Source organism: Musa acuminata, chromosome BXJ1-6, assembly GCF_036884655.1.
Source record: "Musa acuminata AAA Group cultivar baxijiao chromosome BXJ1-6, Cavendish_Baxijiao_AAA, whole genome shotgun sequence".
Lineage (NCBI taxonomy): Eukaryota > Viridiplantae > Streptophyta > Magnoliopsida > Zingiberales > Musaceae > Musa > Musa acuminata.
This window is the reverse complement of record NC_088332.1, coordinates 34,234,114-34,261,116: the sequence shown is the minus strand read 5'-3', so window position 1 is coordinate 34,261,116 and position 27,003 is coordinate 34,234,114. Positions and strand designations below refer to the sequence as shown.

The following is a 27,003-nucleotide window of genomic DNA, read 5'->3' as shown; positions in this document are numbered from 1 at the left end:
ATAAAGATATACAAATTTGGTTGCATATGCTTTGTCTATTGTAGAAGAAACAAGTGAAGTTGGTGAGCCTACTATCTACTCAAATGCAGTTTCTTGTGATAATTCTGTTAAGTGGTTGATTGCGATGAATGAAGAAATTGAATTTATCTATCATAATAGAACTTGGGATCTTATGAAGCCGCTTTCAGGTAAGAAAATTATTGGATGCAAATGAGTCTTCAAAAGGAAGGAAGGTATTCCAAGGGTTGAAGATGTAAGGTACAAAGCACGATTGGTTGTAAAGGGCTATAGTCAGGTACATGGTGTTGATTTTAATAACGTATTTTCACCTATTGTTAAACATATCTTTATTCGTGTTTTGCTTGCTTTAGTTTTCATGTATGATTTGGAATTAGAGCAACTTGATATCAAGATAGCTTTCTTACATGGTGAACTTGAAGAATAAATTTACATGGAGCAACCTCATGGATTTGAAGTTGACGATAAAAAAGACCATATTTGCTTGTTAAAGAAATCCTTGTACAGATTGAAGTAGTCTCCAAGACAGTGGTATAAGAGGTTTGATTCTTTTATGTTTGGTCATGGTTATACGAGGAGCATGTATGATAGTTGTGTCTATTTTCGGAAGTTAATTGATGACTCTTTTGTGTATTTGTTGCTTTATGTTGATGACATGCTTATTGCAGCTAAGAATTTATCAGAAATTCACACTTTAAAAATGCAGCTGAGTAGTGAATTTAAAATGAAAGATTTGAGAGCAACTAAGAAAATTCTTGGCATGGAGATCAAAAGAGAACGAGGAGTTGGAAAATTATTTCTGACCCAAAAAAATTACATCGAGAAAGTCTTTGAGAGGTTTGGCATGAAAAACGCTAAGCTAGTGAGTACTCCTCTTGCTAGCCATTTTTGGCTATCTGTTGCTCAGTCACCACAGTTAGTTGAAGAGGAAGAATATATGGTGCAAGTTCTATATTCCAGTGTCATCGGTAGTATTATGTATGCAATGGTTTATACTCATCCAAATATTTCACAAGCAATTAGTATGGTTAGCAGATATATGTCTTGCCTAGGTAAAACACATTGGTAGGCTGTGAAGTGGATTTTCAGATACTTGCAAGGGACTTCAGATGCTTGTTTGGAGTTTGAAAAAAATCGTGACACTTTGGTTGGTTTCGTCGACTCTGATTATGCTGCGGATCTTGATAAACGAAGATCTTTGACATGCTATGTTTTTTTGCATTTGCGGTTATACAGTTAGTTAGAAAGCTTCCTTACAACCTGTCGTGGCTTTATCTACTACAGAGGCAGAATATATGGTAGTGACAGAGGTGATCAAAGAAGTTTTATGGTTAAAAGGTTTGTTCGACGAATTATATTTGTATCAAGGTATTACTATAATTTACTATGATAGTCAAAGTGCTATTCATTTGAGTAAAGACCAGATGTATCATGAGAGGTGAAACATATCGACGTGAATTTTCATTTTATTCGGGATATCATTGCTAATGGAAAGGTCCTTGTTTAGAAAATTCATACGAAGGACAATCCAGCTGATATGCTTACGAAGCCTCTTCTAGTTTATAAGTTCAAGCAATGCTTGGACTTGGTTGTATTCATTATTGGTGATTACCCGTTGGGGCTTTTGTGAAGAAGGTGGAGTAAGTTTTGTTAATTGTCAATGTTGGGACATGCCAATGTGGAGATTTATTAGTTTGGCAAGTCCCACATAGTCTCACATCGAGAAAATCAAACTTGTTATCTCCTATTACAACTATAAATAAGGGCTTAGGCTTTGAAGTTAGATGTATCACAAGAAAACCTAATTGTTTGCTTTGGGCTTTTCTTGGTTAGTAGTTTCAAGTGTTTTATGGCCTAGGAATATTTTCCTAAGGTATTTATAATTAACCCTTTTATAGTATGATTTGTTCCTCGTTCGTTCGTGGATGTAGGTCAATTGATCGAATATGGTGTCATTATCTTTTTTTTTTTACTTTATTTTCTTTATTGGGTTGTCAAATTACCTTTTGTAAATTTTCTAAGGTCAATCCTAACAACTTTGATAAGGTATTATGTTTCGGGCTTAAATTATGTCTTCACCTTTTACCTCTTATAAACAAATATATATATATATATATATATATATATATATATATATATATATATATATATGTATCTTACTAAAATCTACTTTAAAAAGGTAGTGTTTCAAATTATAGTCTATAATAATTCTTTTGAATCTTGTGAATAAAAAAAAAAAGATGATTCTATGCCAAAATGGGAAGTTATTACGTTGGACCACATAAGAGAATATTGGTATTCTACTTCCCTTCCCATATAAATAACATTTATGAATATATATATATATATATATATATATATAATTCTACTTAAATATACATAAATTATATTTGTGGGATGGTATAAAAATTATGTATAATTATAATTATTGTAATCGATTAATTTTATAATGATGTTATGTAAATAGTATTATCTCCAACCCAATTCCAAACTATATCCTGGAAAATTAGACCATCATTTTGTTAATTGATCAAACTCGATTTAATCCAATTGGATAGGACCAATGCATTTTAAAATTTATATAATAAATATTTTTAATCAAACAAAATTCATAATGTGGGGTTCAATTTATCGAAAAAAAAGCCAACAAATTTTACGTTATCATAAATCACTATAGAAAATATCACTTAGATCTTTCAAAAGTACCTAGAACACTTTTAACTTAGGAGCGGCTTTTAGTACTTTTAAGACTTTGAGCGTCTTACAAAAAATTTATCTCAAAATTAGATCATCAAAATTAGATCATCAGTAAAGAGTTAAAAAATAGAGACAAGTCCAATTAGGTTTTCAACATCAAATTGATGATCAATCTCAACGCTGCTAGCAAAAGATTTTTTTCTCATGCCTAAAAAATGAATTTGAATTATATGTATGTATATATATATATATATGTATGTATATATATATATATGTATGTATGTATATATATACATGTATGTATATATATACATACATACATATATATATATACATACATATATATATATATACATACATATATATATATATATACATATATATATATATATATATCTGTCATGCCCCTAAAAAAATATCGATAATATTTAAAATTTTCATCACAAACCAATCCAAGATCCAAACTAACATTTGAAAATACTAAAAAACATTCTATCAAATTCACATCTATAAAACCAATGCAGTTTATAATCATATATCACATCACTCGATAATTCACATTTATGGTAACCCAAACTAACTTAACAAACATGAACAACATTTATAAATCCACAAGCTAAGTAATTTATATAATCAGAACTTTGACGTTGCATTCATATCTTTCTTATCCAAAGCGCATACATAAATACATAATCAAAGCTCTGGATATCATATCAAACATACAGAAAGTGTAGTGGGAACATAGACAGAATGTGATTCATCCATTTCTGAATGACCACCAGACAGAAGTCTCCCACGTTTGGGAGCTCCATCCACCCACGTCTAGGTGAAGTCAGAGGGGGCCAGCAGAGCATCGCAGGCTCTATGCATAACTCCCTTTACCATTTCTGGTAAAGATTCATATTATCTCACAACACCATAATACAAAAGGGCAGTATAAATAATAAATAGCACATAACGAAAGCACACGCGGAATAACCAAATGTACATGTGCCTTTACGAGTCAATATGATGCAAGCAATAATCTTTCACAAATGTATTCAGATTTGACAGGAAATGAAAGCAAGAGTATACACAGATTCCAAGCAATCATATATAGCTCAATTCAAATAAGAAGGTTAGATGAATTCAATATCCAAAGGAATGAAATTGGAATAGGCACATATCGAAAGCAAATGCAGAACAATGGGATATACATATACCTATATAAGTCAATACGATATAGCATAAATGTTACACAATATATTTCAAGAATGTAAATAATTTATAGACAAGAGCAAACCAGAATTCAAGCATTAATATAAACCTCAATTGAGTGAAGAAAACTAAATAAAATCTATTTCCAAACGAATGAAAACAGAATATGCGAAATCGACCAAAGCTCGATTTCTGACAAAGTTCGAGAGGCACATCGAACAAATATTTCAGATTATCAATTATGCTCCAATACCCTTAAGAAAGCTATTACCAAAAGATATAATAATCTATTTTCTGATGAAATAAGTTTCATATGAATCAAGGTTTCCAACAAGGAGTTACCATTGATTTAGCAACCAAAGGTCAAAAATAAAATCACTGTTTTGTAGAATTCATAGGGTCAGATTCAATAGATAACAAGATAGGCTTTTGAATTCCAAAATTTTCAATCTATATATCAAAAGAAAGATCTATAAGTGTAGTTTTAAATAAAGTCAGTTTGGTACAAATCAGAATTTTCAACAGGAACTTATAGGCATTTTAGTATCAAAAAGTCAGAAATTTCGATCCCAGTATTCGGTGTCCACAATTTTCAATATCAGTGTCAAAAGAAAGGTATAAGAGTCTAATTTTAAATGAATAAGGTTCTACCTAAATCCACGTTTGGTGCTAAAAATTATGGCTGAAACAGTCTATAGGGGTCAGTTTATCGAAAAATTTTAAATTCATGGTTTTGTGTCTAACAAGAGAAATATCAGGTTCTAAGCAGAAATCTTTCAGATTATTCAGAATTGATATGAGAATAGAGACTAATATTTCTATAGGATGGGATTAGAATACTTGTCTTTCAGAATTTTGTATATTTTACAATTTAATCCTTGCATTATTATATTTATGCTTAGGTCCTCAAGGTTTACATATAGGTCCTTAGATTTTTTTTTCTTTGAATAGATCATCAAATCTTATGAATAAGTTCTCAAATTTATACTATATCTCTTTAATCAAATTTAAAATAGATTCTTACACTACAACTAGAAATTTATACGAAAGTTAAAAAATGAGAGATGTTACACTCTCCTCCCTTAAAAGAAAATTTTAGTCCACTAAATTTATCATACCTCTATCGATGAAAAGATGAGGATAAATCTTTTTTATTTCCTCCTCTAGCTCCCAGGTTGTTTTCTCTCTAGAATGATATCTCCAAATTATTTTAACCAAAGAGATAACCCGATTTCTTAGGATCTTTTCCTTCTTATCAACAATCTGAATGAGCTCTTCCATATAAGATAAATATTTATCGATCTCCATCAGCTCATACTTAATCATATGAAAAGGATCAGGTATATACTTTCTGATCATCGAAATATGAATATATGTATATATATATATATATATATATATATATATATATATATATATATATATATATATTCTTTTTATTGTCGAATTGGATCGAACTCGATCAGATTGGGCTCAATGAAGATGGTCGCGTTGCTTCTGATCGGGTCGTGGGGGAGCAAAACCACAGGGTCACAAACAACACGCGGTTTCTTCGTTGCCGTCACCGCTCCCAGTCCACTACTTGAGGTCTGTCGTATCCCATCACCCGCCGTTCGTTCTCTCTCTTCCCACTCCATTCATCGATCCTTATCGCCTGCGCTCCGCGATCGCCCCATTCCGAACCCTAAGCCCCCTTTCACGCGATCGATCGATCGATCGGATCTTCGAAGAAGAAGAAGAAGAAGAGGAGGATTTGGAAGCCGTAGCCGATGATGTCCGTGGAGAGATCCTTCGAGGCGTGGGAGGAGGTGCAGCGCCACGGCCTCGACCTAGCGGATCGACTCGCTCAGGGCTTTAACGGCCTCCTCCAGTCCCACATAGCCCCTCCCCCCTTCCCCTGGCCCGCGCCACACAAGATCGACCCCATCCTCCCGGCCTCCGCTGCCGCCGACGGCGTCTCCGCCATCCTCGGCATCGGAAACCGCCTCGGCCAGGCTGGCGCCGAGCTGGGCGCTTGCATCAACGGCGTGGTGCAGCAGTTCTTCCGGCAGCTTCCCGTGCCGTTCTGGCACGAAGAAGAGGATGAGAGGCTCGCGGCCCGGCTCGGGGTGGATCTCGACGGCAGTAGGAAGTGGGACGAGGCTGTGGAGATTCGCGGGGGTAGTGGCCATGCTGGCGGCTCGGAAGAGCATGGTTTGATTGCGGATCAGTTCGGTGGTCGGAGTTTCTTGGAGCCGGTGGCAGCGGTGGGAGGCTTGGACGGGTTGGAAGATGAGGAAGGATTTGAGCTTGATTTGAGATCACCAAGACGGTTTGGTAAGCCTCAGGTGGGGCTTCTTACACCTTTTCTTTCCATCACAACTTATTTATGTCATTTTTTTGTATTAATTGATTGTTTAATATGAGGATTGACCGTTGGGTGAATTAAATGATGGAGATTGTGTAACTATTAAGCAAGAAACATAGATTTAGGAAAGAAAGAATCATCTATCAGTTAGTCCATTGACAAAGGCTTAAAGGATTTTAAAGAGCATTTATCAAAATCATGGTTTAGGGATGACTTTTTTCAATACATGTAAATTATTACAAGGTCATTACATGTTCTGTTTCGCCTTGTATGCACAAAGAAAAAGCACTCTGAAATCATTACATTACTGCTACATGCTTTGGTTGGTTCATCTTCATAAAATACATATTAGTTTGACCAGGCATGTCAATGGGTGCTTGCGCAGCGCCTAGGCACCTGCTAAGATTTCCAAATCTACCCTAATTTTGATTAATATAATCATGGCCATAATATACATGCTACTCTGATGAAGCTATAATTCCAGTTTTATTATATTTTGATTTGTTTGCTGCATATAACACGTGGAGATGCTTAAAAGAGCAGTCATGACTTAATTATTTTGAGATTTGGTTTACCTCGTTCCTATGGTGTTTACCTTAGCTAACCAACCATTCAAGATGAGTTAAGTTAGTGCTTGAATTAATTAGTAGATAGTAACTTACTTACCATAACATCCGTGCATCTTAGGCTGATGGCAACTCCTTTTTTAGTCATGTCAATACCTAGTAAGTAATTATTATGTAGGAAGTATTTGACTGTCTTGCAGTATCATGCTTTTGCTTTTTGGTATGCATTAAATATGAAGCTAATGAAGGAACCAGATATTTCTAGTTTCCTATTCAATATCTTTTGCAAATTGTTTCTGACACCACCATGGTTCTTGCATTGGTCTCTCTTAACCGGGTGAATGCATCACCGTTCAGTTTCCTTGTGAGGGTGTCTGTGCCACCAACATTGAATTGCATATAACGTTTGATTCTTTAATTGTATTTTTTTCCTTTTTCTTTTACTCGGTATTGTAGCAATTATTTTTGTCTATTAAGTCAAGTCTGATTTTTTATATGCTTTCAAGGTTCAGCAGTTTTTAGTCCTACCATGAGAGCTGAAAGTAGTTTTTGTTTGTTATGCCATGCATAGTGCATTTATTAGAAGCTAATATTGATATGTAACACATATTTCAGGGCATCATTAATATTACAACAACATATGATAGTAGGACCAATGACATCGAAAGTTCATTGGTTGCACGTGGAGACCTATGGAGAGCAGAGGCATCACATGGTGGCTCCACTTCAAGGAATGAGAGTTCACCACTTTTTCTTATCCAGCTTGGACCTGTGCTATTTGTTCGGGATACGACACTTCTTTTGCCTGTTCATTTATCAAAGCAACACTTGCTTTGGTATGGTTATGACCGGAAGGTGAGAGACTCCTTTTGATCTCAGTTGTAGCAGCTTGCTTAGCAGTTATTTATGCTTGGTCTATCTTTTTATGAACATCTTTCTCTTCAGTTGCATATCTGATATAATTTGTTGTAGTACAACCAATTCTGTATCCACCAATTGTCATTTCAGGAATGTAATATTCATCTTGATTGAGACAGATCAAATATTGCTTGAAGTGTCCTGTATGTAATGTTGTATAAACACACCATTTTGTTCCTTTTTAACCTTGTTCTACTTGGTTATAACTGGTTAATTGCTGATTAGCCCATTAATATAAGGGCATTTGTTGCCCTTGTCGGATGCTTAGGTTTGATCCCTTGATTGAACACTATTGGTCATGCCCTGCCTAGATTGTCCTCAGCATATGGGCTTTACTAAAAATTCCGCAAATTGTTTTTCTTCTTTATATTGTTTACGATCACCTCCACTTGCTGTTCTGATTTAGAGAGTCAAAAAACTACTGACTGATCATAATTTTGTAAAATTTGATTTACTGCAATGAGCCTTTGTCAAATTATTATATTTTTGCAGCTTAATCCTGTTCATTGATTTTTTTATTTCCTTTAATCTTTTCAGTTTATATATGCATGTCCAAATTTGTGTAATTGAGTCTACTACAATTGCTATTTATTGTTTTCATGTGGCTCAAATTTCCTGTTAGACACAATCTCCCTGTAGGTATGTCGGGTTAACAATGATGATGCTTTTGAGGGTACATATATCCATGAAAATAGTTTTTTTTCTTTGTCATTTATAGATATTTTGCAAATTTTTTGCAGAATGGAATGCATTCCCTGTGTCCAGCTTTATGGTCAAAGCATAGACGATGGCTGTTGATGTCAATGATCTGTCTCAACCCATTTGCTTGTGTAAGTTCAGAAGTTTTTTGTGTGATTTATTTTTGAAGATTTTAGCCTCTCCTAATGTTTCTACTAATTTTTTAAATTGTTTTCCTGCTTTGCCTATTTTCTTAACCATCTTTACATGATTTCTTTTGCAAATGAATGGCTGTAGAAGCTTAAATAATGGAATTTGGACACAGATATGAGAATAGGACATGGATGTTCTTTTGTGAGTCCAATGTAACAACAACGAGATAAATTGGAAGAGACAGAAGAGACATAGTTCTATTAGATGATGTATGGTAATTTATATCGACATGATTGGAATGGAAGCTTTAAGAAATATGATCTAGGAAGCCTTATGATAAAAATAAGTTCAGATATCTCAAATGATAGTTAAAGTTTATGCTCAAAGAGTTATAAAAGTGTTTGATTTAGGTTCATTTTCGACACATGGATATATGTCTGACATAATTCTCACAGGATAGACAACCCACAATTCTTACAGGATATATATCTGACATGATTCTTATGTGTATACAAGATATCAGACAACATGAATTTTTTGTTGTTGTGGCATCCACTGCAATTAACCTTTCATGTATGAAAATCAGGTGAACTTATGCACCATCTTACCATTTATCTTGAGTACTAACTGTTATTAGATATTTTAAACACTGTCAATTGGTCTTATAAAAAATAAGTATGTTTCTGCTACGACTCCGAAGCATATGTTTTCAGAAGTTTGTGATAATGCACATGACCTCACAAGATACATGTATATCATTCAAAAGTTGTATTTTACACATTGAAAATGGCATGTAAGTTTGACTCTTAGTGAAGGATTCATATGCCATTAAAAGATTTTCAAGTGTAAATCTCTATGAGTTTGTAGGTAATATGTATATAAATTTTCTTTACAAAATAATGTTTTTACCATTATTTGATTCATGTTATACTTAGCAGTATGTTGTCAATCCAAAATTTCTCATACTAACAAATTGGAGGTTATATTTTAAGCTAGGAATTTATGTGTATGATCCATATTATTCTCTTCTTTCTTCATGTTTGTATGCCTTCTAGATTTTGCTTATGGTTTTGCTTTTGCCAGCAGCAGAAAGTCTATGATGCAAATTGTTGGAGCTGTAGGGCAATTTGAGTCTAATTTCTTCGATTGGTTTGGTTTTCAGACATTCATGGATTTACAGTTCCCAAATGGACAACTCACCTATGTGGCTGGTGAGGGCTTGACCACTAGCGCTTTTCTTCCTTTATTTGGTGGGTTGCTTCAAGCCCAAGGTCAATATCCAGGAGAAACAAGATTTAGCTTCTCTTGCAAGGTTACCTAAATAGTTTGAACTTTGTTTGCTATCTTGGTAAATTTCCCGCTAAGAATGCCTTTTTCACCTTAATTGCATTATGCTGCATAAAAAACATGGTTGGAGAATTTGTTATCTTGTCTTGTCTGATTCACCTACTGTGTGCCACAGAATCAGTAAATAAGATTCTTATAGTTAATGTATGGTAAAGTTTTCAAATCTAGTCGAGTTGATTTGTCCCATGACACAAGGAGTAGGAGAAAACCTACCAATGTTGTTCTATTAGAGTATATGATCTGAAATGAGCTTCTATACAATACCAAGTAAGAATTTTGTTTTAAATAATTTAATTTGATCCAGTACCTTTACCCCCTGGAGTTGCAATCTAGGTTATTTGTCTGAAGTGTATGATACACTTTTATCTGGGATCATTTTGATACACTATTTAAAGTGCAGAAATGAGAGATCCAGTTTCATAAATCAATTCTATAATTACAAACCAACTAAAGATAAAGAATAGATATTCCTACTCCATAATCTTTCAAGAAAAATTCAATGGGAAAGAAAAATGCAATGAGTTCATAGCTTTTATTTCTTATATATCAAGACCCTGAATACTCCACATCTCAGATAACTGAGATCCAGGCAATGAGTTGATTAATAAGCCTTCTGTTATTTTCAAAGGTGGCTGAGTCACCATTGAATAGAGAAGTAGGTTTACCAATTGTAAGGTTATCTTTTCTTAATTATATGGGAAGATTGCTGTTTTGCTATTTAAATGATCACTGTTTAGATAACGGAACTAGCTCCTCTGCTCAGATATGCAAGACCTCCCAAATCTTACATTGGTGGAAACTTTGTATCATCCTTTATTATGTTGAATTCTCAATAAAATTTAGTGGATTACATTGTATATTTTTTTCATAGCACAAAAGTCCAAACCTTGCAACTTGGTAAAAAAACCCATTTTCAAAATATTCTCCATAATGTTTTTCATCATTTTAATACAATTATAAGATTAAAAAGGAAAAATGTCTGCATAAAATAATTATTTAAAAAATAATGCACCAAATAGCCAAGGTGCATTAGTTTGGACTGGTCATTCAAAGAGAGGTGGAGAAAGGCCTATAAAAATCTTTGTTTCAGTTAGTACAAAGGGATTCGATGGCTTTCAAGATGGTTAGTGGCATTTTCCTCAGTGGAGGTTTTGTAGTCATTGGGCCAAAGCATGATTAGATGCTGTAAGCTTGTTTTGTTAGATACTATTAAAAGCTCCCTAGCTTATTTAGTGACCTTTCCATAGATACGACAAAAGGAAGGAACTGGAATCTTTATCTCAGCCTCGGGCATTGAAAATTTTAGAGAGTAAATGACAATGATGATATGGAAGATGCTTTATATGTGAAATAGTATATATTGCTGTGTAGTTGTTATGAAGAGAAGAAAGGCAAGAGATGAGATTAGCAATACAACATAACACCCACCCATAAGTGTTGAACTAATGATATCATGATGCGTAGTTTTCTGTGTGCTATTTGTCTTGACTTGTTGAAACCACAGTTGATTCTGGATAATCAATTGTTTGAGATGGCCCAATACGATTTGGTTACGACCTTAATTTTCAAATGTCATTCAGGACTTGTGATTACTGTGCAACAATTGGCAATAGTTAGGCAACATAAGATTGTTTTCATGTTTCGTAGTTATGTATTTGAGGTAATTTTTGTATCTATATTGCGTGACATATTGCTTCTGTTTTGTTTCTTGATGTTCATTGTGCTTACTACCTGTTTCAATCTATAAAAAAGATGCCTCTTAAGCCTGACACTGTTGCCTATCATTAGGCTTTATAACATTTTGTCTTTATTTTCTTGCAGAACAAAAGTGGCACTCGTATTACTCCAGTTGTGCAGTGGCCTGACAAGTCATTTTCACTTGGAGTCGTACAAGCTTTAGCTTGGAAGAGATCTGGCCTCATGTTACAACCAACCATCCAATTCAGGTTGGTGATAGCTGCACCCGCTATTATCTATTTTTATCATGTAATTATCACTTGGAAGTGATATATGTTTGAGTGTTGGCTTATCTTTCTGGTATATTATGATAATGAATGTGATGGAATCCTAGTTTGTCTTTTTTTCTTGATTTTTGAGGAGTTGATGTCAACTTGAACACAGTGTTGTTGCTTGATACATGGTAAAATGACCTTGACTTGTTATATGTTTAATTTGTGTAATCTTGAGTGCTGAAGTGTAGTAAATTTTATAAGAATGGAGTATATACATTTGTTACTTGCCTGAGTATCTTGTAGCTTGACCTTAGCTGGCTACAAGTGGCTATGTGCTAAATTTACAAGAATGGAGTATAATTATACATTGGTTGATTTTGCTTAGGTGGCTATAACCATTGTTAGTTCTGTTCTTTTGACAATATGGAGTTTGTTGTGTTAAGTGATGAATGAGATACGAGGTTCTGATCTTCCAGACTGTGTTTATCTTTAACCATCTTCTTCTAGCTGCTTATTGTTTTCGTCCTTTAGGTGTATAGTGTGAATGAACTTCTTGCATGGCTGAATTGACACCAGTGTGGAAGATTATATTAGTGTTTAGGGACCAGTAAAGAGGTATCTTTAGTCTTGTTTTATGTGTGACAAAAGGGTGCTTGTTTTATATGTTGTTCAGATCATATGGCAAACCAATCTGAAGGGAATTTTATTGCTTGCAGAAGATCATGGTGATCTTTTATTAGGAAACTTCTTGTATGCTATACTTTTCTCCCCTCTCATCTGTTTGAGTCTTTGTAGCATCATATTGTTTTCTTAGAAACCTCTGCAAATTATTTAGTAGCAATATTGGCATCATAACGACTTCGTTTGTCTTTTTATGAAGGATCTGTTTCTCGTTCTGTCTAATTTGGTCTGATGGATAGTTTCATTTTGTAAAATTTCATTGTATGTCTTTTTTGACCTTTTGCAGGAAATTATTTTAGGGTTGCTATAGATTTTAGTTTAGAACAATGGAAAAGCATGCTACAGTGGTAAATCCTCTCCATATATATGCTGTTACTACTTGGAAATGAATTCATTTAAGGCTTTTGTCAGATTTTAGTTTAGGCTAGAACAGTGGAAAATTGTGCTACCACAAATTTTCATGCATAAGCTGTTACCACTTGGAAATGAATGGTTAATAGAATGATTGATAAATTCTTTTAGGGCTTGTGCTAGATTTTAGGTTAGAACAATGGAAAATCCTGCTACAACAGCAGACTCTTTTCAAGCATAAGCTGTCATCACTTGGAAATGAATGGTTAATGGAATGATTGCTGAATACTTCTAGGACTTGTGCCAGATTTTAGTTTAGGTTAGAACAATAGAAAATCATGCTACAACAACAAATTCTATATTTCATATGCTGTTTCCACTTGGAAATGAATGGTTAACAGAATGATTGATAAATCACCGGATTAAATTTGTTGCTATTATGCTTGCTCACTGAATGATTCCCTGGTAAGATGTGTCTGGTTTTTTCATTGGACTGCACGGTCAAAGCAGCATGGTCTGAAATATTGGCATGCCCGAACTGGCATATATTCTTTTTCATACCTATATGCCATATGTACAGTCTCTTTGTATCTCTTTGTCACAAGTGTGCAGCTAACTGTATGTTTGTGAATATTGTGGTCTAGTGACTTTAGCTAAATATTCACATTGAAAATTTGCTATACACTCATTTGCAATTCTTTTGTTAATGCCAGTGTGTGCCCTACCTTTGGTGGAAGCAATCCTGGGTTGCAAGCAGAACTCATACATTCTATGGATGAGAAACTTAGTTTAAGTTGTGGTTGTTCTGCCACTGCCCATTCGTCTGCCTTTGCCTCTCTAGCTGTAAGTTATTTGTTTGTGTTATGATTGTGAAAGTGGCTGGCATCTTATATGAAGTTACATATAGCGCATGTTTATAGGTCCCTCTACTTGTTGAGGAGTTGATTATTATTTTTACTCAGTATGTACCTTTGTTCTTGCAATTAACAGCTTGGGAGATCCAAGTGGAATGGCAATGCTGGGAAGTCTGGGATAGTCATTAGAGTGGAAGCTCCCCTTGACTCTATTTGCAGGCCTGCCTTCTCTATTCAGTTGAACAGTGGAGTGGAGTTCTGATCCTCTCTCGGTTCATTGTACAGATGATTATGTACATATTTTAAGCTTCTAACCTACATGCAACGTGAAGATACCCTACTAGTATACACAGATCCATCAGTAATTCTCGAGAAGACATCTAATTTCCTGCCCCACTACCCACCAAGTTGCTTGGACAAGAAGATCATGTGCAAACTGCCAGTGGACGATACACAAAGATCCATCAGTAATTCTCGAGAAGACATCTAATTTCCTGCCACACTATGCACCAAATTGCTTGGACAGGAAAATCATGTGCAAACTGCCAGCGGACGAGCCACTGCTATGAGGTTTAAGCCTAATTTTCCCGCAGTCAGGTATTCTGTTTCATGATTAATGTACTGGTAGCAATATCGTAAAACTACAGGGTGCTATGCTACTGCAGCTATAGTGCTTGTAAATGCAGAATTAAGGAGGCATCTACCATGATCGATGCTCAAGTCGATACAATTTGTAAAATCATCGTGGCATTACATAGGTGAATGTATACCTGTGCTTGGAATCTTCCAGATCACCACTGTTTCATTAATCATGTACAATTATTTAGCATGTATCCTTAGTTATTTCAAGCATTTCCTGCACTGTGTTTATCTTCAGTTCACTTGAAGAGGTCTACAAAACTTGCTCGCTGTTGTTGCGTCTTCAACCGTATCAAATCTTCCACCTACACTGCATTATCTCTCATTGACCGCATAAATATTTATGAAATTTCATCTTTGAATTATGAAAAAATTTTATTCTGCAAATCTAGAAATTCTATTGTCATTACTGCATAGTGTGTGTTGCTTCGAGTGTCTGTTACTAGTCCACACTAAGATTTATCAGCCATCACAGGCAAATTCTCTTAGTGGCCAACAGCTTTTGACAGGTTGCTTGATCCATCTTTTATCTTTATGTTGAAAGGTACATAAATTTCTAATCTGCAGAAAATCTGCTTAAGAAATAATTGTTATGATTCATTTCATCTGTTTTCATTAAACTAATGCATACATATGTAGAATATGAAACTTCAGTTAGGCAAAGACATGATTATGCTCCACATGCAAAGCTTCTGCAGAACACACCAGAATTAGAAAACTATGGTATGATATAGAAACGACTTGGTATACAGAACAATGTTCATCTTATCATAATACAACGCTACGGTCGATACAGGTGGTACATGACAAGGGATATATATATATATATATATATGAACCAAAGACAATCCATGATATACAATGCAATTGATGCCAATTAATTACATACTCTCTAATTAGTTATATGTTCTCTCCATTTAGCAAATCAATAAATAGGCTAATTTTCTTGGTTATAACATTGCTTTTGTTTGTTCATCAAAGATTATTTCTGGCTGTAGATTGATGAAACCGGCAAAACTTTCAACATATACTTGGGCTGTCATAAGCTATAATTCTCTCAGCATAAACCAAATAAGGATAATTTTCTTGGCTACAAGTTCACATTTGTTTGTTCATCAAAAATCAATTCCTACTGTGGATTGATGAAACCTGCAAAAATTCAATATATACTTGGCAGTGTTCTGCAACCCTAACATGATATCAAGAGCAAAACAGTCTTGAGAATAAGTATTGGTGACAACCTTGCACAACATCAAGCATAGGAGCAACCTGGCATGCTTCATCGACAGGTCGGTCCATCCACTTCTTCATCATCTCTTCAGCAACCAAGGCGAGTTGGTGTTGTAACACTGATGCTCCGAGAGGCCCGACCAAATTTAATCTCGTCGCAGCAGAAATAACATCTCTCATTGCCATGAACATATACATCCTCTGCGTGGTACTGCTATCAAATCCAAGAAATCCACATATGAGACCAAAAATAGGCGCATGATGGAAATAAACAGATCCTGACCCCAAGAATTTGTCTCTCATTTCTTTGAGAGATGGAACCTCGAGATATACCGATGCCGCTACTCTTAGAAGTGCTGATCCTTGAGATGCTGATGCTTTTCTACTGACTTCATTCGTTAAGGTTGCTTCGAGCAACCTATCCAGCTTAGACCAGGCAACAATGTCCGGAGACTTGCAGGCACAATATACAAAGGGAAGAAGTAGGCTGCCAGTATTCTCCAAGACTTGTACAATATAGGACTTAAGATCTATGGGGTTCGTCACAAAAGTAGTTTGGATGGCAGCTTCAAGTCCATAAGAATGAGCAAAGCCACCGGTCGGAAGGACCGAATCCAATAGTTGCCACTGCCTCCATTGCAGAAGCTCACTTCCAAGTTGCTCATGCATTCCATCTGTAGCTCCATCATCGAAAGTTAACTTCACCATCTAATAGATAGCAAATGACACTACATAAATAACATTATGAAAATAACTACTGCAAAAAATACCTTCTAAATGGCTCTGCTATTTTAAGTTCAATTGTAACCTTTTTTTTCCCCACATTGCAATTGCTCCATTTTGTTCTAATTCAATATTAATATCAATGTACTCTGAAAAGTTAACTTCACCATGTAATAGATAGCGCATGACACTAGATAAATAACATTATGAAATGAACCACTAGAAAATAGCTTCAAAAATGGCTCCACTATTTTAGTTCAATTGTACCTTTTTTCCTCCCACATTGGAATTGCTCCATATTGTTCTAATGTAATCTTTGGAGCATGTACTGAGCCATTCTTTTATGGTCAATGCAACTAGGTGGAAAAATAATTTAAAGAAAAAAAAATAGCATAAAGTTTCTAGCCTGGTTTTATGATGTTCACGATAACCTTTAGAAGAAGTGGTGTATGATGGATTTTGAGATTGCATCATAGAAAACTTCTATTTTAGTTCGATTGTACCTTTTTCCCCCCCACATTGGAATTGCTCCATATTGTTCTAATGTAATCTTTGTAGCATGTACTGAGCCATTCTTTTATGGTCAATGCAACTAGGTGGAAAAATAATTTAAAGAAGAAAAAAAATAGCATAAAGTTTCTAGCCTGATTTTATGATGTTCACGATAACCTTTAGAAGATGTGGTGTATGATGGATTTTGAGATTGCATCATAGAAAATTTCTATTTTAGTTCAATTGTACCTTTTTTTCCCCCACATTGGAATTGCTCCATATTGTTCTAATGTAATCTTTGTAGCATGTACTGAGCCATTCTGTTATGGTCAATGCAACAAGGTGGAAAAATAATTTAAAGAAAAAAAAATAGCATAAAGTTTCTAGCCTGATTTTATGATGTTCACGATAACCTTTAGAAGATGTGGTGTATGATGGATTTTGAGATTGCATCATAGAAAACTTCTAAGTAACCATATACATGATAGCATCAATCCAAAAACCTGATGAGACCTTTACAAAACTAAAAATCTACAAAGCTGTACTGACTGTAAAATAAATGGTTTTATATATTTTGAGGTAGCAAAAGAGGAGAATCACTTGTGACAATATAGGCAATAATATCATACTGCACCAAAGTGGTGCTTATTGGAACAAGACAAAAACTGCTGCACTATGGTAGTAAGTGATGCAATACTTGAGTGTGTGTCAAAACCCTAAATCCACTTCTCACTCTCAACACATGAACGTCAAACTGCTAAGCTCTATGGGTTAGCAGAGACTTTTGAGGTAACAAATGAGGAGAATCAATTAAGGTTATTCCAAGTGCAATACATGCATAATAAGATCCTATTGCAGTAAATTGGTGTTAATCATAATAAGGAGATAAAAAATGAGTACTAAGTGATGCAATATCTTCATAAATCTGCAACAACAAAAAATCCGTAAAGTCCGATTGAATTCTATAAAAATCCAATATGTGCACGAATATCAAAACCCTAAATCCACTTCTTACTCTAAAGCCTGCGCCCGCCCGCACCTCAGTGCATGTTTTAGTTCCACTCACCCTCTCCCCGTCTCTCTATCACAAGCAAGTGCTGATATAAAGAACCTTTGTGTGTGGAGCAAAAGATACTGCCTTTCTATTCACGTTTTGCAAGCAAAATATGCCACAGAATGTCAATTGGCTGAGAAAAGATGATACATAGTATGCAAAGAAGCACATAGCAGACTCAAAGATTGGAACTTTGAGAAGGAAACTAAATGTGAGAGGAAGTAATAATACTGTAATCAAAACCAAGCGCATCAATTGATGTAATTATTAGAATGTGATCAAAATTTCTCTTCAGAAAACGCAGCATCCAAACTGCATAATTGTGTCTCTACGAATAATACAACAAGCGTTATAATGAATCAAATGCGAACAACTCGCGGTGCAGACCATGCTTGCGATCCGGAATCCAGAGATGCGACGGGAACACCATCGTATTCCCCTCCAGATTCAATACCACAAGCCTTAAACCATCACAAATTCGAACCGGTCCGCGCAAAAGAAGGGAAATATCAAGAATTCCAGAGGATTACCTGCTTGCATCGACGACTACGGCGCGATCGCAGGAGGAGTCGACACCAATCGATCGGACAGCTTCTTCCCTGTCAACACCGCCTCGCCTCCTCGGAGACCAAACGAAACCAAGAAATAGGGCCGGCTGCTTTGATCTTCGTGCAAGTTACCTTGCGGCCCCAACTAAGGAAGATGGGCATCCTTCCCACATCCCCATTGGTCAAAAACTCACTACGGTAGTAATAATAATAATAATAATATTATTATTATTATTATTATTATTATTATTATTATTATTATTATTATTTTTAGATAATTTTATTAATAATAAGGCAAATTCCTGAAATCTTTTTTAGGTTTTTTAAAAAAAATAAATATTGTTTTAGATAATTTTAGCATGTGTAATCGCTTGTGCTTCCATGTGTAAGTTATTGATGTCGTAGAAGAGATATTGTTGATCGGATGTGTCTTGGTGCATAGGCTCTTGATTATCTATGTCTTCATTGTTAGTCATTCATATCATAAATAAGAATGATAAGAGCAAAACAAGATGCAAACACGATAATACAAGAATAAAAGAAACGCACGAAGAGAAATAAGAGAAACGCATGTAGAAGCAAAGATGATCAAGGTGCAACTCAAGCCATGAAAGAAAGCAATGATAGATTGGATAAAGATAAGAGTAAAATAATCTTCTTATATTAAAAAAAAAAAAAGAGTGCTCTAAAGAAAGTTTTAGAAATAAGAGCATTCCACATGAATTTTTCAAATTTACTCATATAAATATATATTTTCCTCAAAACAATAAAAATATCACAATCACTCCTTTTTGGCATCCTTGTAGAAAATTTAAATCAATCATCAAATGATTAACAATAAGTGGTTTTAGCATTCATTATATGGTTCTTGAATCAATCTTTGAAGATATTAGTTTCAATTCAAATTCATTTTAAGAGTCAAATTATCATCAATCCACCAAAGATTAATTACAAAAGAACATATATTATAGAAGATTTAATGAACCTTTCTTTATCTTTAAATGAGGGAGTCAAATGGGTTTGGGGAACACCAAGTCACACATGTTGTCTGTCACAAAGTACAACTCCTCAAATCCCATCTCTATCATGTGAGGAAAGGATAAACAAGTTGAGCTTTGTCAGATTGTGCAGCTCTCTTAAAAGATTATATGTCTACATTGTATTATATAATCTACATTGTATTATATGTCTACATCACCCTCCATTGAATAATATTAATAATATTATTATTTTGCTAAAACCCACGGGAGATGGAAGAAGATGTGCAAGTCCTCAAAATATTTAGTTACTCTGCTAATCTTATTTCTTATGTAGTGTTTCATTCCATTTTAACTAAAATTTTATTGAATGATTTTTGGACAAAAAAAAGCTCTTCTTTTTAGGGCTTTCTCAGAAGATGAACTATTTTCAAATTTCGAGTCTCCCTTTTGTTTTTCTTTCCTTTTCTTTTTTTCCCTCCAATTTCAAATATACCCTTGATTTAAAAAAACTAGCAAACTACCCTCTTTTTCTTTCCTTTTTTCTTATCTCAGTTATACTGTGTTTTTACTATAATTTATAATATTTTCTTGATATTGCTGAAAACACTGAAGGTAAAAAAAAAAAAAGAATAAAAAAAAGAAAGAAAGAACATCTTTTGTAAAAAAAATAAAAATAAAAATGATTTTTTTTTCATGAAATTGCCCAATTTTATTATCATATGCTCAATTGAATTTGATTGTTAATTTATACTTTTATGTTAATTTATTTGATTGTTCCAATTAAAAAGGAGCATACCTAATGCACAAGATTTCCGTCAATAATCAATATATGTAATTATTTTTCTATACGAAAAATATCAATACGAGATATAAAAAAAAAGATGAAAAAATATATAATTTTTATTTAAATATAAAAATTATTTTCGTGACTCAAACGCTAACCTTCCAAGCTGAAAAGATGCAACCTTAGCATTGACTCGAACCTCCCTCCATCTTTTGTTGTTTCAACTACGACCATATAATCAAAAGTGTTAAGTGAATCTGAACCATTTGATTCAGTAATCAAAACTGCAGGTTGATAAATAATGGCGCAACCACGTAGTCTGATACAACACACTGAAACAAACCCATGGCTTATTATCTATGATGATGCAATGTACCTCAAAATATAGATAAAAGGATTCAGCAGTGAGCAAACAATTCACATCATCCTTCCTAACAAGCCTTGCATTAGCAAACTGGTTTTCAACTCACATCATCCCAAGATTTTTAACATCGACGGTGATGACGGTGTGAACGAAATGATGTGGTCACGTGATGAGACGAAGAACAAAGGTCAGGCACAAAAGCAGCATCATCGGATGCAGGATGAAGCAGGTTTCTTTGCCAGCCGAGCCCTGAAGCCGTGGGTGGGGATGGAATTTCCGGCACCGCCCAGTAGTACTCCGGATGCTGGCCCACGCATTCATAGGCATCCAGATCGCTGTCAACAGAATGATAAGGTGGTGACGATCCATGGCTTCCGAGCTTTCCACTGTCAGCCTGTGGACCAAACAATGTCCATCAGTAGATGAAGTATGCATGTCTCAAGATACAATAAAAATTGAGAGCATCCAGCTACATTCTTTATCCCCTCTTGCAACATTGATGAGGAGTCATTATGCATCTTGACATATACCAAAAACAGTAAGCCTAAATGATGAAACAAGCGTAACATATCTGCAATCAAGTTTAGGACATGCTCGTTAAGGAAGACAACACAAACTGCCACATGCTATATATGAGATTGGGTTCATGATGTATAACAGGATGTGGTTTCTGATGTAAGTTTACCCTAAACCAGGAGCTCACTATCCACATCAAATGCAACTGATGGAGAACCTACCTTAGAGGCATTATGCTCTGCAAAACCATTTTGATTGATATCTGGGAAGCCAAAGAATTCATCAAAAGGCCAATCAGGTGCACTTCCAGACATACTGAACCCTGATGCTGGGGCCATGCTTGCCACTGAACTTCCAACCCTGGCTATTTGACTGGATGAAACTGCATTGGTCTCAGTGGATGACATAAGACGCAATTGTTTAGATGGAGATAAGACAGCTTTTCCTGCAGCATGCAACTGCCGGTTAGCAACAGGCACTGATTCAGCAGACTCAAGTCCTACTCGCACCCCTGTTAGTAGAAATCTTTGGTGAGAAGACACGTAAGAGTTTGCTGTGTGTATAGAAAGATCACATTTCCTGCAAAGCAAGGCACGGTCTTCCAAACAAAAGAAGTAGCCAGAAGCTTCCTGGAAAAACAAAGACTTAGTTCTATATGTTCAAAGTAAAAAATATGCACAGAAGCCCAATAAGGACATCATTAAACACATACATATTGCCACATAAGAACATCATATATAAATGCAGGAAATTCAACAAATATGCATGTGAGAACCAACATTTAAAGATGTTTATCCTGTGGAAACATTAGCTGGCATAATGAAGTTCAATATTTAAAGATGGATATCGATGATTGATCAGTCATAATTCAAAAACACATGAATCATGACAAACTACCAAAAGCATCCCTCGCATCCAGATAGAAGCAAAGCATACATTCAGATAATCACCAAAACAAAAAAGAACACAACAAACAAAACACATTAGCACAATGCACTGAACTTAAGTTTCCAAGATTCTGTATAAGTTGTACTTAACCTTTTGCACCCAGCCTAAAAGGAAGACAAAGAAAAGGATCAATGTAAATCATGTCTTTATTTATCAAGAAAACAAGGAAAGAGTATCTTAAATCATTTCTTTATTTATCTAGTACTGCTTTCTCCACAAAAATAATTATTTGAGTGGTACTTGTAACACGTTCATGGTCTAGGACCATTGAAATTTTAATATTTATTGGAAGCCAGACTTTCTTAGATAGAAGATGACTGACAGTGTTAGTATAAGTATCCAATTTGAGAGAACTGTATGGATGGTGGAAAATGATAAGTATAACAATAAGAATGACAACAGAACAATGGATGTAAGATCTAAAAGGATTCTAAAAGCTTTGACCAATTTTAGATTCTTGACTGTATTGTGACAACTCAGGAAAATATTAAACAAGAAGCAACAATACCTAGAAATCACATGTAAGAATTAACATAACAAGGGAGCTAAACCTATAATCTAATACTAGCCATACAACTAAAAGACAAAAGTAAGCTGGACTCAACCTCCACATATACAAAAAGAAACAAAAAAGAAAGATGACTCGATTGAACTCTATTGCAACATCGATTCATCCATTGCTTCTGCTAGGCATCCCTAGGGCTGTGCTGTTTATGAAGCGGGTAGAACTTCAAAAATGAATGAACTCAAATATACACCTTCCTTGTGATCAAATACCTCAACAGCTGCCAACTTCTTGCTGCAGCTTGTTTGATTGCCCCACAAATCCAGTTAACCCATTAGCTCTGAACATCTTCCAATTATGAAATTTGGCACGAGAAGCTCCATATCATCAAGCTCAAACACTGGAGAAAACTGGAAATTTATTTTCCATGACTACATATGGGGAACAGCTTTTCTGAAAGGTCAGCCACATAGAGATTGATGAGTCACAAAGTTAATCTAAAAATTGTCTTTGCTGTGTTATCAATATGCTGATTTAGGAACGCAAGCTCTTAGTTTTTGCATCTTGATTAATATATATTTTTTCCTTTGAAAAGATCACTGACTTCCTATGTAATCCATTGTTTAAGTCGGAAGTGCATGTGAACTCTACCAGTTTGCCACCACCAAAAATTAAATTACCATGTTTTGCTTTTCAGCATGTGATTCATAGGAGCCATTCAACTGTAGATGCATTATCCATACACCATTCCATATAGATCCATCATCTCATGTCATTTACACGAAATATGACATTTCATTATGGCTCCATTTTGCATGCCATGTGATACATCTGATCATTGTATCCTACGAGTCACCATCTACCATCCAATAGATGGTGACACCTCTTCAATTGCACCTTTAATGAAAATTGGGCCAACAACTGTCTGCTGTTATGTAATGTCCTGCCAACCGTTGGTGCAAATTTGACAGATAACTAAAAGTATGAATGGAGAGGTCTTGCACCCAACTCCCCTTCTCTCTCTCTCCCTCCCCCTCCCTCTCTTTTTTGACTCCTGAAACCTTTTTGCCTCTTTTTTCTCCCCCTTTCTTTCAGTCTTACTAGAAACATTATTCTTCATAAGAAACTGGGAAATACCAAAAGCAAGCAGCAATAGTGGCCAACAAGCAGCAGATGTAGTCAGTTATTAACACCTCCTCCACATTCAATTTCTTATCTCTTCCTCGTCGTCAAGATCTAGCATAATTCCAACAATTACTCTGCTGGCAATGAAAGGGTTATCTATAGATGAAGTTGGGGTTAGGATATGAAAATCCTGATCCTAATCAGTTGGGATGAGATCAGAATTAGCCAAGTAAATGTTAAAAGACAATCATCCTTTTCGAATTATTTTGCTATCTCCAGTGGTAAAAATTCACATATAAATCACTTCCAAAAACAATAGTCTTGAAATCTTGAAAGAGGGTTTATATTTCCCTCACTTTATACGAAATAACCAGCCCTTATAACCCAATAAAATTAGCAAACAGGTAAACTATGAATATGATCTGTAATCACAATAAAAGCATCTGTAACACCCCGATTAATCCTGTATTGGAAGTGTGTAAAGCCTAAGATTGACTTACGAAGGTTTGATGAGCAACTACAATCAACTTCAGCTTAGGTATTTTGGTCAGTGGCTTGGGCCAAATGAAGTTGATAAGCCAGCTAGCTCATCAAACCCGGGTCATGACAGCATCTCCCTTTCTGATGCTTGACCACCCTCCAAATGTTTGGCTTGAATGTTAACCTCCTGCTAGACATTCATTGACTGCAAGAATTGTGTGCAAAGAATTTTCATATTAGCAGGTCATGATATGAATTATATGACCATTAAAATATTTTCAAGCTGTTCTGAATCTTCTGATTCCCTTTCTTTAGCAGAGAAAAATTAATACAAAGTTTTCTGAGTTTATTCCTGAAAAACAAATTTTGCTTTAGCTGCAATATATTAATATACATTATAGAGTCCACGTCCAAATTTAGAATACATATATTGGTAATCTCTGTGCTCACTTTCCTAAAAACCAAGTGGATCAAAGCATTCATATTTTTGCATAGATTAACCAACTGTGTGAAGATGATGACACAGTTCCCTAAGTAACTTCATAAGTGATCCAATCTTATAACTAAAGTGATAACTACATTTAACTATTTGTCACCATACTATCAAACTTATATTTACAGGCACTATGATGCATGTGCTGCGAAGCAATAAGTCCATATGCACAGTGTTCTGAACCCCCTATTCTTTCTTCAGTCATGCTATGTTCCTAAGTCCCTTGCATTAACTTCATTTGGCATACTATATACCTGCTAGCATAGTGAAGCTCCAATTCAGCTCCAGTTCCGGCATAAGTGAAGCCATCAGAGATTAGAGACCACAAAGTCTGTCTCTTGTATGATATCATGGACAGTAAGTTGCTCCACAAAAGTCACATCTTTACACCAATTCATTCATAAAACAGGAATATGCCCTCAAACAAAATCAGATTAGAACGATTGATCGGGAAAGAAGACGGCAAAAGAAGCAGCAAACCGAATTGCGACCAGGTCCACCTCGTCGTACCAGAAACGATCAAGGCGGCCCATGAACGCGAGAGAGAGGCAGAAGGCGGGGCACCTGGCAGATATCGCACTTGGGGACGCCAGAGGCGGTGGAAGAGCTGCTCCCCGAGACAGGGCCGCCACCGTCGTCGGAGAGGAGCGGCACCCTCTGGTGCTTCCCGGCAAGCCTGTTGGCGGCGTGCACCTTCTCGTCGCAGGCCCAGCAGAGCGCGGCCTCGTCCGCGCAGCAGAGCACCGCCGCCTCGGCTGCCTCGCACGCGTTGCACTGTATCTTCATCTCCCTTCCTCCGCCGAAGGAATCCTCCTCCTCCTCCTCCTCCTCCTCTTGGGAGATATTTCCAACAAGAAACGAAAGGAATGGATCGAAACTAAAGAGAGTCTATATTATATTAATTTGGCGAAGCAGACGCATTAAATGCTTCATTTTGGCTTTTAAAGCAATAATATCTTCTTTTTCTTCATTCCCATTAATTACTTTATATTTATTTTCTTAATTTATCGAGACATACTAATTGATTAATATTATTTCACAAATAATGAATATTAACGATACATGTCATATAATATAGTAATTTTAAAAAAATATTTGTTTTTTTTAATTAATGAACTATTTTTAAACAAAATCAATATATATATATAAATAAAATCATCCACAAATAATATTATGTTTCAATAATTTGGGGGGATCTATTGTAACTTAATTAATTTAAAAGTACTTAAATTTTTATTTATTATATATTTTTTTTTATCTTTACCTAACTAATTAATAATAATTATTCATATCATATTAAAGAAATTTATTTATAAACAAATATCTAAAACAAAAGATTAAGGTCAAAGAATCTCAATATCCTTCCTAATAATCAACCAATGATGTTTTGAATCAATATTGATATTAATTATAGTCTTGATTAATAATCAAATGTAACCTACAGAAAATTAATTATAAAGTCACCCATGCTGGCATGAGCTCAAAACAAAATTCTTATTATTTTCTTATTAATCAAGATATACAGTTTTCAAACAAAAGCAAAAATCAATTATAATTTTTTTGTCATAAACCCTTAAATTAATGTAGTTTTCCTTTTCCTTTCAACAAAAAAAACAAAAAACATCTTGATGTCATTGAACAACACATTGGTGCATAGTATATAGACATGCATATAATAATCTGGAATTGAGGACCGAAGGCTCCACAGGTAGCTAAATCTTGATCTCAATTCGAAGTCTGGTCTTTGCTGCCTCTACGTGTGATGCAATCCATCATTCGTTGATTTCTTACCGGGCGAATCAGATTTCAAAGCAAAAACGAGAAATATATGGCTATCACTAACTGTCACGATCTGAATGACTAATTGAGTCATCAACTTGATGGTCGCAATTAGAATGTCTAAATCTAATTTAATAGTAATAGTAATATATTCTTCCAACTTTTTCATTGATGGGTGAGCCTCGCACCTATAAACCTTTCTATTTCTATTTATGAATAAGTCTCTCATCATCCTGATGTCAATCAATTATCAGGATATGACTCCTCACTATAACAGTTGACATGAGAATTTCACTTATTTTTATCTAATTAGCTCTACATGTTTAAGTTTAGACTAATAAATAGTCTAAATTTATCTAAATTTTATCATAGGTTTATCTAAATTTTAGTTTAATTTCGATATGTATGAGATTAAATCTCGATGTGGTACCGTTTCTCTAAAAGCTTTTTTTTAATTAAATTATATCTAATAAATTATTTAAAATACTCATTAAATTATTTAAAATACTTATGAGAACTCAAAAACTTACCAAATAATTTTTTTATGATGTCAAATAGAGATAAGGAGGTAAGTATTAGATTAT

The 27,003-nt window shown here is 34.9% G+C and overlaps 3 protein-coding genes across 4 annotated transcripts; 1 reads left to right on the top strand and 2 right to left on the bottom strand.

Moving 5' to 3' along the window:
• Nucleotides 1-5,487: 5,487 nt before the first annotated feature.
• On the top strand, nucleotides 5,488-14,635 carry LOC103988710 (uncharacterized). Its single transcript, XM_009407325.3, has 7 exons — nucleotides 5,488-6,239; nucleotides 7,441-7,680; nucleotides 8,484-8,573; nucleotides 9,737-9,886; nucleotides 11,743-11,867; nucleotides 13,619-13,748; nucleotides 13,896-14,635. The coding sequence occupies exons 1-7, from the start codon at nucleotides 5,682-5,684 to the stop codon at nucleotides 14,019-14,021; spliced, it is 1,419 nt and encodes a 472-aa protein (XP_009405600.2). The 5' UTR covers nucleotides 5,488-5,681; the 3' UTR covers nucleotides 14,022-14,635.
• Nucleotides 14,636-15,461: 826 nt separating this feature from the next.
• On the bottom strand, nucleotides 15,462-18,602 carry LOC103988711 (urease accessory protein F). 2 transcript variants are annotated; one of them, XM_065188189.1, is made up of 2 exons: nucleotides 18,428-18,602; nucleotides 15,462-16,336 (listed from the first exon to the last, which is right to left on the bottom strand). In XM_065188189.1, exon 2 carries the CDS (start codon nucleotides 16,334-16,336, stop codon nucleotides 15,599-15,601), a length of 738 nt encoding a protein of 245 aa, XP_065044261.1. In that variant the 5' UTR covers nucleotides 18,428-18,602; the 3' UTR covers nucleotides 15,462-15,598. The 2 variants fall into 2 exon arrangements, with proteins under 2 accessions (XP_065044261.1, XP_065044262.1); XM_065188190.1 differs by having other exon boundaries at nucleotides 15,462-16,302.
• A 1,940-nt stretch (nucleotides 18,603-20,542) lies between these two features.
• LOC103988712 (B-box zinc finger protein 23) lies at nucleotides 20,543-25,508 on the bottom strand. The gene is made up of 3 exons (XM_009407328.3): nucleotides 25,205-25,508; nucleotides 21,311-21,718; nucleotides 20,543-20,967 (listed from the first exon to the last, which is right to left on the bottom strand). Exons 1-3 carry the CDS (start codon nucleotides 25,424-25,426, stop codon nucleotides 20,695-20,697), a joined length of 903 nt encoding a protein of 300 aa, XP_009405603.2. The 5' UTR covers nucleotides 25,427-25,508; the 3' UTR covers nucleotides 20,543-20,694.
• Nucleotides 25,509-27,003: the final 1,495 nt, after the last annotated feature.